Consider the following 13,575-nt stretch of genomic DNA (forward strand, 5'->3'; position numbering starts at 1 on the left):
TAGACTGAAGTCAAATTTTAGTTCTACAGTTTGACTCCTGATTCCTCACTTCACATCAGTGAAGGTCCTTTAGAAGATTAAGTGTTCTGTGCAAACCCAATAAATTACAATTAGGGGATCTAATGTTATCACATAGCTATATTTAAGTTAGCAGTGTTGTGTAGTAGTGAAATCAATGACTGGCTTGTATGACGGCTTCTAAAAGCATCTGTTCCCAGAGTTAGCATCAATGTATTTTATATATATATAAAATAATAATCAGTTGAGGACAGCCATTAGCATTTTGTAAACATGATAAACTAAGTGTTAACTTCTCCCAGCCAGTACCTTTTCCCCTCATTAAATATGATAAAAGTTGTCTGGGGGGGGAGGGGAAGGGAAGAATTCAACTTTACTTCATAATCAAAATCAGTTGTCAGTATACATTTAAGTTTTTAAAACCTAAATGTTCCAAATACATAGAATAAAAAGCTGTCCAGAAAGCACACACTTAGTATCTCCTCTTGGGAGTTTTTTAGGGATTTTGAACCTTGATGGCGAGAATCCCAAAACAAGAGTAAAATGAATTTATTTTATTGCAAACAAACGTCTAAATTAATTTCTCCACCCACTTTCTTTAGAAAGAAAAAGAAATCAGCAGGCTAAGGAGATACCCATTCAAGAACTGACATGATTAAAAATTAAGATATAAATGGGTGACTCACAATTTCATTAGCTTACAAAGATGGTGGAGTTTACTACAAGCACACTAGTTATACAGTATTTTGTGGGAGAAGGGCATACAGACATAGCTAACTTCATATAGATCCCATTAGACAACTGGATTTACAACAAGTTTTTTTAATAAGAAATGGGCAAAGCCAGCTTTCTTTTCAGAATCAAAATGCAGAACAAATGGAAAAATTATGGTATTTAACCTTCACAAGTTTGAGCCTCCACAAATAATGCAACCATGTTTTACATTTTTAACAGCCCTTCTATATACACTCCATCTTCTCTATCTTACTTCCAAGATGTATCTTCATTCCCGATTATGCCAATTCCATTGTTAAAAAAACCTTCCCAGTTATTGGAAGAAACTACTAAAGTTTATCCCCTCCTCCACTACCCATCAAACTACAGAGAAGATGGAGTGTAATATGAGCAGTACAGAGTCTTACGCAATTCATGAGGACCACTTAGTCCTTACATGAATCTGGTTGCTAACATTTCTATTATATTGTGACAATGACTCCCGACTGTTATTCTCTGAGAAATGGGGGAGTAAATTCTTAATAAAAGACACCAGGTACAAAGCAACATTTTACTTTTGTTGTGATAAAAAAAAAAGTCACATTTTACAGATAAAATGTAGAACCCTGAAATACTGACACATTCTCTTATCGTGCACAATGCTGAGGTTCTCTTACGATTCACTTTAAAACTGCAATTAAAAATGTACAAAAAAGAAAAGAAAAAAAAAATCAACCCACAAAGCTTCTAAAAAAGGAACCCGCAGGCACTTCCTCTTGTGGAATGTTTAAAAAGTTAGCCTACTAAAGAAAACAGTCGACTTCTTGTGAAGGTTTTGGAGAAATATGTATCAGTTCGTTTTATTTGGGTATTCAATAATATCCTTGGTGATAATGCTGACTCCATGGCTTCTGACCCCAGAATTGCTGTAAGAGAAAATTTTTTTTTTAAAGAAAAAACATCAATAAGCCACTCAAACTGCTTTTTAGGAAATGACAATGAATCTAATTCAGAGTAACTGCTGGAAACAAATTTTTATACCTGTCATACCTCTAATTTCTATCAAACCAGATTAAGTTAGTATTAATATCCCATTATCAGTAAGACATTACAAAAAGAAACACATCATGACTTGGTTAGTTTACACAATTAAAGCTAGTAATAAAGAAAACCATATATATTAAATAACAGTATTTTAAAAAACTCTTAAGTTACAGCAAACTCCAACCTATTTTGCCTTTAAAAGATAAGATTATGGCTATCACTGCAACACAATTCATACCTTGCCCTATAACAATTAAAAACACTTCAATCACAGGACAAAATCTTCTTCAAGACTGATTTTTATAAATTCAAAATACAATTACTACATATAAGCACATAAGAAATTACTTACACCCTGCTGCCACTGGTTGTAGCCCTGAGATTGATTTTTGTAGCCGCGATTGTTGCCTCGTCCTCTGAAGTTCTACAGAAAAGAAAAATGAATGCTGAGCTCAATAGCTTGTTAGTAGATTCGTACATCTGGGGTAGGGGATACAGAAACAGGCTGGTTTCTCAGCTGTTTTAACTGTTTAGTCATTATGAGAAATCCACCATACTAGTAAATATGCCTGAAAAGCAAAGTTTAAAAAGGACTTATTTACCGTTATCAGTTTAATTCCCCTTGCATTCTTATTGTGGCTCTACAACTTGCCAAAATATAATTATCAGTGCCTGTCAAAGACCTTAAAACATTACCTGGTTGTAGTTCCCTCTATTGGGCATTCCACCTCTGTTGTAGTTCCCTCTATTTGAATAGCCACCTCGGCTGGGGAAAACAGGGCCACGAGGGTATGGATAGCCAATTCCACCACTTCCACCACCACCACCACCTCTCTGTGGCATATTGCCCCTCCTATTATATCCACCACGGTTCCCAGGAGCTAAAAACAAGAAAAGTTCAGTTTAAGAGTGTGTTGTCCTCGCTTACACAAAAGATTTGGCTTCTAGAAGAAAAAACAAATGTTTAAACACTGATGCTAAATTTTGACCATTTTATATTACCTATGGTATTAACCAAGTAAACTTAAGTGTCATTCAGTATTAAATCACAAGATGTAAGCAGTTACGACAGCAGCACTGGCCCAATAACAGGACTGAATTTCCTAAGATGAACTTAGCTAATCAACACATAGATTCAAACCATAAGATAATCACTTGCTTCCATCTTGAACCAAATAAGCAGAAGACTAAATTTAACTTACCTCCCCCTCTGAAATTTCCACCACGCATATTGAATCCTCCACGTCCTCTATGGCCACCACCTCTATTAAACTGGTTCTTGCCACTCTTATTTTTATTGCTCTTCTTTGAGCCAGTGTTCTGTTTCTTTTCTGGGGGAAGAGCCTTTTTGCTTTCTTCCTTATATTGCTCCAAAAGCTTCTGGGCTTCCTCCTTTTGCAGTTCAACATAGGTAATCTCATCAAAGCACTCAGCTACCTCTGGCAGCGTAAAGTTTCCTTTGGGGAATAAAGACAGATAGATTATTTACTTAAAAACCCACTACACACATCTACAATTCTTGAATGGCTTTAATTCTTTCAAAAGACATTTTTCCCTTTAAAAAAAGGAAAAAGCCAAAAACATTCTCTTTGTTGATAGTAAAGCAAGACTTCCTGATACCGTATTATTGACAGGAAGTAGTTTGCAACTCTAAGAAATAAATCATAGAAAGAGATTTAACATGGTAATACAATTAAATTCCATGCCTTTCATTTTGAGAACTGCATGTTCTGGAAGGTCTTTCCCCTCTACTTCTGCTTTCTTCTGTGTTCTCTGCTTATAGTCTTCATCTTTTGGGCAAACCACAACAGCTTTTCGTTGGAAGCCTGCAAACAGGCACATTTTTCTCCTCTGTGCAGCAGCAGACACATTTGTCTTTAAAAAAAAAAAAGTTTGGCTTAAAAAAATATGAAGTGTCTATCATTAAGTTTATAACCTTGGCCATTTAGTTCAAGAAAACTGGTACCAAGAAAAAAAAAATCAGTCACAATTTACAAATTTATATTCTTAAAAAGCTATAGCATACCTGATCCAGAATGAAATTTCGTTTCTTACGGGCAGCAATCTCAATGAACTTTCCAAGACACTGGGGGGCTCTTTGTAACAGTGTGTTCAGTTTTCCGGTATCTGCCATTTGCTTCTTAAAACCTGCCACCTATTTAAAGTTTAAAATCCTCCTTTCAATTTGAGGTAGATGGGTTACATAAAGCAAATGTTATCTCTAACCTTTTAATACCACCTTAAATCCACGTGAAAAGCAGAAAACATTTTAAAATTTTCAGTATCGCCTTACACCCCATTAATGCTAGAAAATACAAAGCCACTTAATCATCTAACAAGGACCTATCCTATTCTCAGTTCTTTTAACCGCTAGAGTTCAAAAAATCTACTTAAGTAGTCAACGTTAAGACAGATTTAAACAGGTCAAACAGTTATTTAGAATGTCTTCTGGTAAATTTAAAGTACTGAGATTAGGCCAAAACAGTTTACTTACCATCATTTTATCCATAATTGTATTTGTGCCAAGAATGTTGTATTTACCAGGATTTTCTGCTGCATGTTTAGTAACCCAGGTGGTTTTTCCAGCTCCTGGCAAGCCAATCATCATTACAACCTACAAAGGAAAGAAACATTTCACTGTCCAACCATTAAAGGTGACCTAATAGTTTTTAAATGCATAACAAAACGCATGTAGATTCAATCTTCATAACCTGTTCAAAAAGAAATAGGTATTAAGTCTAACACTCCACGTAACGGTGAGAAAAAATAGCTACTAGAGAACAAACACTGGTTGAGAGCCACAGCTTTGCCAGTAACCTGTGGATTAACCTTTGTTTTTTTTTACATGGGCAGGTACCAGGAATCGAACCCGGGTCCTCTGGCATGGCAGGCAAGTGTTCTTGCCTGCTGAACCACCATGGCCCGCCCTGTGGATTAACTCTTAAACTAGCTTTTTTTGCCAAGCAAAAGGTATCTTCAAATGCTACAACTTAAAACACTTACTTCACAATCTTTCTTCTCTTCAGGCCCCTTTGGTCCTCTGACTCGATCCTCTAAAGGGACATTCTGGATTAAAGTATATTCTTCAGGTATTGGGAAATATGGCTTTTCCTTCTGACCAAAATTAAATTCTACTGCACAGTTGTGACAGAGAACATGTGGGAAGAGTGGCCGTCCAGCAAGAACTTCCTTACTGATTTTGAAGGCAATGCCAAGATCTTGCCCATTCTTAGCATAGGAGAGCTCTACTTCATCACTTTCAAAGTTCTGTTAAACAGAAGATTTTTTATTTTAATTTGCTTCTTACAAACCTTCTAAAAGATGTCAAAATTTATGAGTGACGCTTATCCTCTGAAAAATAAGCTAAATGTTAAGAACTTCCCTAATGGTTATAATGAATGAAACATATTACCTATATCCGCTTCTTGTTGCAAAGGGTGGACTAGATTTTTCAAATCTAATGTAATGTTTAACAGTTTAAGTCAACGTGAGTTAGTGATTCCTTTCTTAATTTCCTATATTTCTAGTTCAACAGGATGTATCACTTTTTATTCTAACCCAGAGTTAGTGTATATATTGATAGTACTTAAGACTGACACTGATTAAACTTAAAAAAAAAATTCCTAGATCAAATTGCTATTTGCCATAAACAGAACCTTAAGTTATGACTTACAGCAAAACATGTAATCACATCATTTTCATCAAACTTCTCCCCATAATCTTCAGTCTCACAGTTGCACGTTTTTATTCCTTTTAGAGAATATCCATAAGAAAATTCTTCTTCACCTAAAAAATTTCAATCAATTTATGAAGTCCAATTACATCCATTGTCTTTTTATAAATATGTAGTGCACAAGAGAAACTAATGCATAACTTAATATTCTTTCTATATCCTAAAACTAGACATAGAATTGTTGTATTAGCTGAGTATATATACACCCTAGTTAACAACTGTGTATCACGGGTAAGATTTTACTTTAAGCACTGGTCACAAAATTATAATATTCTGCCTGTGCCTACTACTACATGCTATTTTTCATCTTCAAAATATTAAGATAGGATAATGACAATGAGGTTATTTAGCATACCTTCTAGTATAGTTAAAAATATCAAAACGACAGACTGTACACATTCACAAGCCCATAGTATTGAAATGGAAACCTTACCAAGCAACATTCCACTTGTAGTTAGGGACCAACCAATCCGAACTTCATGTATGTCGATATCTTTTGTATACAAATGCCTTACTGGGATCTTCTCTGTAACCTAAAAGTCAGAACGTTAAGTGATTAAACTGTAAACCACAGAAGGCAAATCCTTGAATCCAAAGTCTTATTTCATTTGGGCTTATTTCATGGGCTTATACTGGTCCAACTACTTCAACAAAGAGAAGATACCCACTCTTCCTTGCCTCCCTCCACTACAGTATTTACAAGAACATAGATAAAGTCTTCTAAGAGCTTATAAACTAGAAAATGTAAACGGGGGAGGGGAGCGATTCACATTTTAAAGGATGTTTAAAAACTAAATGTTCTCAATTTACATACAACATGGCTAACTAAATCATGAACCTCATCAAATTTTTATTTAACCCCTTGGTGTCCTTGCAAGTGCACGACATAACTTTTTTAAATGAGTTAGCTCTACATGGCAATTTTTATTTAATTCCAAATACAACAAACACGTTCAACTATTACAAAACAGACTCCAATCCCTCCTACAATTCACAAAATCTTTAAAACGTAAAGTTTCTCTGACACTAAGAGTATCCGGCGAATGAGGACTCTCTCTCACACACACACACTCACACACACACACACTCACACACACACACACTCACACACACACACACAAATCGCAAAATTAGGATTTACCTTCATCTCAAAACAGACTTTGCCTTTGGAAACACCGTAAGATGCCCTTCCTCCAGCCCAAAGAAAAGCAAAACTCTCCATAGTTAGGGAAGAAGCACTGAGACGATCTCTCGATATTTTAAAATGCAGATCACAGTTATCTGTAATCATATCAAATATCATATTGTTTCCTTTTGACATCTAATGTTAATTCATCTGCTACATAGACAAGAAAACTTGGTTATTAAATGTTTGCATTTCTTGATGCTTCATAAAATCTCATACTGTTTTTACATCATGCTGTTGTTTAAGCCCCACTCCCACCAAGCCACTCGTCAAAATTATGAACTAAAGAATAAACTGTCTATAAAACTAAGAAATACCAAAGTTTAATATGTGTATGTTTAGCACATAAAATAAGACAGTGTGACATTAAATACATACCTGCTCTGCTCTTTACCTTGATTTAGAGGCAAGCAGTAGAGGATAGCAGGAAATCAAAGTGAAGCATGCCAGAAACAGGTTGCATTTACCAGTGCCACAATAAACTGAAGGGAGGTCATGACCAAATATTTTAAAATAGAAGTATGAGCTGCTTTTCTTGCCCTTGGTAACTTAACAACACAAAGGCTCTAAACCCTGCTCTAAAACTTGAAAAGGCAGCCTCAACCTACAAAGTTCAACTCTGTTATAAAGCTGTTAAAGCATTTTAGGTCCCTGAGTTTCCCTAGGCTTGCTCTTTAGTCCATACTTACAAGAGATTACCCACTACCTGGATTATTCAAATCTGAAGTATCTTTAACCTAGCTATTGGGTCACTGACTCATTAGCCTGTACCTAATCAGAACTCACGCTTGAGGAAGAACTGAAGATAAATCAGAAAACCGTTCTTTTTGGAAGTTTTAATTAGGGAATTATTGCCACAGTTTGGAATTCTTGAATCCATTAGCTTTGCTCTTAAAATTTTTGATAGAATCTGCATCATATACAACCTTGTGAATCTGAACAATATTGAGTTAACTGATATTCTTAGCTGACCAGCTGAAATCCTACCTACTTTATAATAGTGGAGTTTTACCTTCCTGTAATATTGTTTCAACATCTTGCCAATTTCTAGCAACTACATCAAAGCAATTTAAGCAACTGAATTTAATGATACTTTCCAAATCTTGGTGTGAAACTACCTAGCCATCAAATAACTAGTTTGTCTCAAAGAACCCATAGACTATCTCAACTACCTATAAATGGTATACGGTAAGAAATAAAAAATTTAATGTTTACACTGTTACAAATCTGAATAAATACAACTTCTAATTCATGGAAATTTAAGCTTCCACTGCTTAAATCTACTGGGCGATGTGACACCTATCTACTTGTACTTCAATCATTTCTACCCTCTGCTCTACTTATTACAATGAATAACTTCATTTTTATCAAATACCAAACCAACGTAATTACTTATAGTAAAATTATAAATCTGACAGCCATGGCTCATTTATAGGTTTGCAATACTTCCTCATACTCAATTGCAACCCAACTGGGTAAAGTAGCAGAATTTACAGTGCTGCCATTGATACCATTCGCTGCTGAAGAAAGCTAGTGGCCCAGTGAAAGCCCACTGCTGCTGCCCCAGGTCTTTGGAAGAAATCAACTTATGTTAAAGCAGCAGCTACTGAACTGGAATTGAGAACAAAACAGCAGTTATTGAAAAAATAGTATTACAATCTTTCGTTAGAATAGGGAATAAACTTGTGTGCTAATGGGAAAGGTCATTAGCAAATATTTAACTAGCCCAAATAGCTCACATTATAATTCTACAAAAAAAGCGTAATTACTTTACTGTAGAAGCCTTAGTATAAGTTATGGGTACTTCACAAATTTCCATTAGGTAATTAGTAAAAAATTGCCATTAATTTTACATTCCTAAGCATAAGAGCTTTCAAGTCATATAAATTATAAAATCGCTAGAGCATGTGAAATTACCAATACAACTGATGCTGTACTTAAATATTAAGCTATAAGAATGAATACACACCATAATCTCCTACTTTTACTGTTTTCTGAACTTAGGTTGGACGTACAGCATTACGTCTGTAACACTGTAGAACCAAACCACAGCATTTGGAGCTGGAGGAAGGGAAGAAATGGCTTCACTTACAAGTATCAAGACAAACCACTGTGTCATCGAAGTGTTCATCTTCTTCTTCGACAGGCGGCTGAGGAGATTTGGCTCTGAAAGAAAGAATTGTCTCCTGATATGGCTTTTCCCGTCAACCAACAAAGAATAGATGATTAAAAAAAACTAGGTTACCATCCTCTACCTGCTATACTTGTTTTCTTCAATGTACTCAAAATATCCGCGGCCATGATCTTCTCGAGGTCTTTTAACACCTCTCTTTTTGTCTCCGCCTTTCTGCTCTGTTTTGCCGTCTCCTACAATACACAACAGCCTTATAAGAAGCCAAGCCGCCAAAGAGTGACCAAAAAAATCCTTTCCTAGTTTGAGGCGCAAGACCTTGTCTTCATCCTTTATTCCGTAAAGAGCTTTCAATCGACGAATCAAACGCGAAATCAAAGCACAGAATTCAACCAGTTAGTGACGCAGTCCAAAGACGTAACTAATTTTGCCGTGTACGCGATGATCCGAGAAAACGAAAGAAAAATAGTCGGGCGCAAATCCTGGACCCACGTGCACCGACAGTGTTCAGGAAGGGGGGAGGGGCGAGCCTCCGCCGCGCGGCCCAGCCCGCCCCTCCCCCACCAGCCCGCGCGCCCCGCCGCCGCATTGTACTGATCTTCCGCCCAGGCTCCCCGCCCGGCGCCTCACGACGGAAGTGACGTCACGCCTCGACCCTGCGCTCCTTGCACAATACAGCGCCCAAGAGCCGCTGAGGCACCCCCCGCCCCGGGACCTCGAGCCTCTCCCCTCCCCCCCCAGGCATGTGCCCGCACCGCGCACACGCAGCGCGGCGGGGCCCCCGCTGGCCCACAGGGCTTCCTCCCGCCGCCCGCCGTGGCTCCTCCCCCTCCAGCGGCAGCTGCAGCTCCCCCTGGCTCTTGAGTCACATAATGGAGGCGCCACCGCCGCCGTCACACACACCGACCCCGAGGCCTCATTACGAACCCAGAATTACCCGCAACCCCCCTTCCCCACCTGGATAGGCACACGGAAAAGGCTCCGCACCCGCCCCCCTCGCCCAACCCCCGCGGCGGCCCCAGCCCAGGGTTCCCTCCCCGCGGCGGGGCTCCGGCAGGCCTGGGGCACGGTCCCACCCCGCGCGGGCCTCCCGCCGCGCGCAACGTACAACGCAGCACTCACCCGCCGCCGGAGCCCCGGGGCGACCGCCGCCTCCGCCGCCTTCCGCCTTCTTCTTACCTCCCGCCTGCTGTTGGCCCTGCCTGGCCCCGGGCGGCGCCACCGTCACCGCGAACAGCGAGGTGGGGCCGCTGCTCTTCCCCGCGGCCTCCTTGGCGGCCCCGCGCTGCTGTTGGGGCTGTTGCTGCGGCGTCGCGGGCGGTTGAGGCTGCTGCTCCCCGTGCCCGTTCTCGTCTCCCGCGCCTTCCTCCTCGTCTCCGAGCTCATCTTCTCCTTCCTGGAAGCCCTGATCGTCGCCGTTCTCGTCTTCCGAGGCAGCCTCCTCCTCCTCCATCGGGCCCGAGTCGGCCGCCCCCGCGGCCCCGTTCTCCTCCCCTAGCTCCATCTGGTCGCCATCCAGGGCCGCGATCCCTTCCTCCTCCTCTTCTTCCTCCTCCTCTTCATCGCCGGCGGTCGCGGCCTCCTGCTCGAGGCCTGCTCCCGAGCGCCCGGCGGAATCCCCGCCCAGGTCTAGGCTGCCGTTCCCGGGCTCCATGGCGGGGCGGCCTCCGGCCTCCTCGTCGTCCAGCGCGGCCTGGAGTCGCTCCATGAGATCGGCCTTGAGGCCCTTGTCAGAAAGGCGCCGCTTCTTGAGCTCCTCTTTCAGCTCCGACACCTTCAGCTTTTTTACATTAACAGGCGAGGAACTCATCGTGAGGGCCCCGATTCACCGCTAGGCGCTGGTTCAAACTCGGCTCCGCTCACACGGCCACTGGTGGCGGCTAGTGCGGCTGCTCCTCGGCCCGGGCGGCGGCTGCGGCTGCGGCTGGAGGTGGGTTCGTGCTGCAGAGCGGACCCGCCTGGTGTCGAACGGCGCCAATTCCTTTCACCGAGTTCGCGAGGGAGACGCGGAGACTCGCCTGGCGCGAGCGAGCACGCAACGTCCTCTCGCAGGGCGGCGCCGCGCACGTAATATAGTCGCCCCGCCCCCCAGCCTTACGGTAGTGCTGCGCAGCAGCAAAGTCGCGGCGCGCGCGCGCTCCCCTTCATCCTCTTTACCGTACTTACTTCCCCGCCCCCACGCCGCGTCCCAGACTCGGAGAGCGGCGCAGGCCGCGCGGCGCCGTTCCTCACGGACCGAGCAAATGGAGGAAGGTCGACCGTCTCTCGGTTAAGCCGAAGCCTACCGGCCCTTCCAGTGCCTTAGTACTACTTTTGCTCTGTCAGTCCGATCTGGACGCTGCTTTTATCCATATGTCTTTAATTTCACTCGAACTCTCCACCTTTTCTTCCATCTTAGATTTGCATTCTTAGATATTTGTCCTCTATCAAATTAAAACTCCTCCACATTTTATTTCAAGTTTGATTTGTACCTCACAAATTAGCTTTGATTATGTGCGTGAGGTGTATTTTTCCGCTTAATTTTTTTGTTTAATTTTACCGAGTCCTGCCTGGGGAGTTGGATTTTAAGTGCCGGAAGGGTGAGGGCAGAAGCCCTTTCTTTTGTCTTTTCCACAACCTCTGTTGCAGGGCTTGGGATCCTGTATTCCACGCTGCCAAATAAACTTTACAGGCCTTCATGGCAACTGTTCTCATGTTTTAGTAGCCAAATAGATAGATCTCAGAATTGCATTTGTGAGTTTTCTTTACCTACCAAAAAGACGGCTCTTCTATAATGTTTATTCTGTCAAATTTAGGAGCGGTCTGCAGTCCCAGCAGCTAACAATGAGGGGGAGAGCAGTCATGCACTTTGATTCTGTTCCTACTCCTATGAAACTTCTTAATCAAATCATGCTGAAACTATAGAAACTGGTGAAAAATATGATTTTGTAAAAAAAAAAAAAAATAGTCACGCTGGAAAGGAAATCGGTAATTTTTGTTGTATTTTTAGAAGTTTATGTTTTCTCTTTAGTAAATGAAAGGACTGGTATGGTCTCGAAGTTTTAGGTAGGGGTTACAAGGAAATAGATTTGTGATAACCCGGGAGAGTCTGTACAGTGACCAGCCACTGTACTCTCTAAGGAGATCAGTTTACCCAGGAGATCTGTTTGGTACAATAATGCCCCAATATTAATTTGAAATTTGGAAGTGTAGAAATCTGTGGTTAACTTTCTCTCATAGACTAGTCTGATTTGATGATTAATACATTTTATTTTTAAAGTTCCTTTTTGATAGTTTTTAGGAAGCATGTACCTTGCCATGCAGGCATGTGTAAAGATAAAATACCAACATTTATGTAATGATTTAAGTTGAAATTAGCGAACTATGTACAATGCTGATAATTCTTGGTTCAAGTTGACTTGAATTGATCGGAATAATATCCAAAACAGAACCAAACAGGTTTTAGCCTTTGGTTATATATCCTTGAAATTTATAAACAAGTGACAAAACTGGAATTTGAACGCTTTCTTTGCCCTTGATCAAAAATTGAAAGAGCTACAGGAAGCTTACACATTCACAAATTAGATAATTAGTCCGTTAGAGAATCAGGGTTGAATACAACTAAGTCTTTTAAATGTGTAACTATCCTTAGATCCTTAGGTAATAGTTACATTTTTAGGTATTAGTGATATGAAAACAATTTCAATTTAGCTGAAAAAAATAAGCCCCAAAACTAGATATATTATCAAAATAGATAGATTTACAACAGTTGTTTGGGGTACATTAAATCAGTTGTAAGAACAAACATGAAATATGTTGCGATGTGCTTTGAAATGTATTGTTTTTTGTATATATATTATTTTTTACAGAAAAAGAAAAAAGTCGATTGTGATGATCAATAAAAAGTCTTAGGGAAAAAAGCCAAAAATAATAATTCAAAAAATAAAAAGAATGAACATGAACTCTATCTTTAGATGCACATTAGAAAGTTCCATCCATGGCCTTGTTTCCAAGAGCTTTGTGACTTTTAGAGCCAGATGGGGCCTGTTGATCGTCTTCAGTCTGTTCATTCCACAGTCAAGGAAGTGGAGATCTCACCCCCATGCCGATCCTCTTTCGTACATTACAGTAGGCTCCCTTAGACAGCGTTCAAAAGAAACCAGTTTTTCTAAATGCTCAGAGAACCATCATCTTACTGGTTCTTTTTTTTAAAAGGAAGAAATGTACCATAGACATATTTTACCACTGAAAGTACAAATCATGACTTGATTTTACTAGTCGTTTTTTACTTTACTCTTTTTTGGGGGGAGGGGCAGGGTGCATGGTCTGGGAATTGAACCTGGGTCTCCTGCGTGCAAGACAAGCATTCTACCACTGAACCAGCTGTGCACCCTCATTCTGCTTTATTTTTTATACCATCATGACAGTCCTATTCTACAAAGTTGACTAAAAGTGAGGTTACTTTATATTTCTGAGGGACCTATAAGGAACTTGAAATTACCCCCTTTTAAAATCCTGCCGACTACCAAGAAGGCACAGTTGAAGGGGGACAAATTAATTCTCAATGGCAAACAAGTGATTGATTAGTTAATTACCCCTGGATAATTGATGTAGCAGAGATAATTACAAAGTTAGGTACCCCAGATAGATAATTTACATTTTAAGGTTGAAGCAATGCTGTTGTTTTGTCACACAATTCACTCAGCAAATATTTTTGAGCTAAGACAGGCGCTGGTCTGCTGACAGATCAGTGATCTATATAAATATGCC

The 13,575-nt window shown here is 40.4% G+C and overlaps 1 protein-coding gene across 2 annotated transcripts; it reads right to left on the bottom strand.

Moving 5' to 3' along the window:
• Positions 1-1,289: 1,289 nt before the first annotated feature.
• On the bottom strand, positions 1,290-10,864 carry HNRNPU (heterogeneous nuclear ribonucleoprotein U). 2 transcript variants are annotated; one of them, XM_077168508.1, is made up of 14 exons: positions 9,949-10,864; positions 8,951-9,062; positions 8,788-8,861; positions 6,651-6,790; positions 5,943-6,042; positions 5,450-5,562; positions 4,780-5,043; positions 4,271-4,390; positions 3,803-3,931; positions 3,483-3,651; positions 2,979-3,233; positions 2,473-2,657; positions 2,129-2,200; positions 1,290-1,658 (listed from the first exon to the last, which is right to left on the bottom strand). In XM_077168508.1, the coding sequence occupies exons 1-14, from the start codon at positions 10,634-10,636 to the stop codon at positions 1,605-1,607; spliced, it is 2,475 nt and encodes an 824-aa protein (XP_077024623.1). In that variant the 5' UTR covers positions 10,637-10,864; the 3' UTR covers positions 1,290-1,604. The 2 variants fall into 2 exon arrangements, with proteins under 2 accessions (XP_077024623.1, XP_077024624.1); XM_077168509.1 differs by having other exon boundaries at positions 10,006-10,863.
• Positions 10,865-13,575: the final 2,711 nt, after the last annotated feature.

The sequence above is a fragment of the Tamandua tetradactyla genome, chromosome 7 (genome assembly GCF_023851605.1).
Source record: "Tamandua tetradactyla isolate mTamTet1 chromosome 7, mTamTet1.pri, whole genome shotgun sequence".
Lineage (NCBI taxonomy): Eukaryota > Metazoa > Chordata > Mammalia > Pilosa > Myrmecophagidae > Tamandua > Tamandua tetradactyla.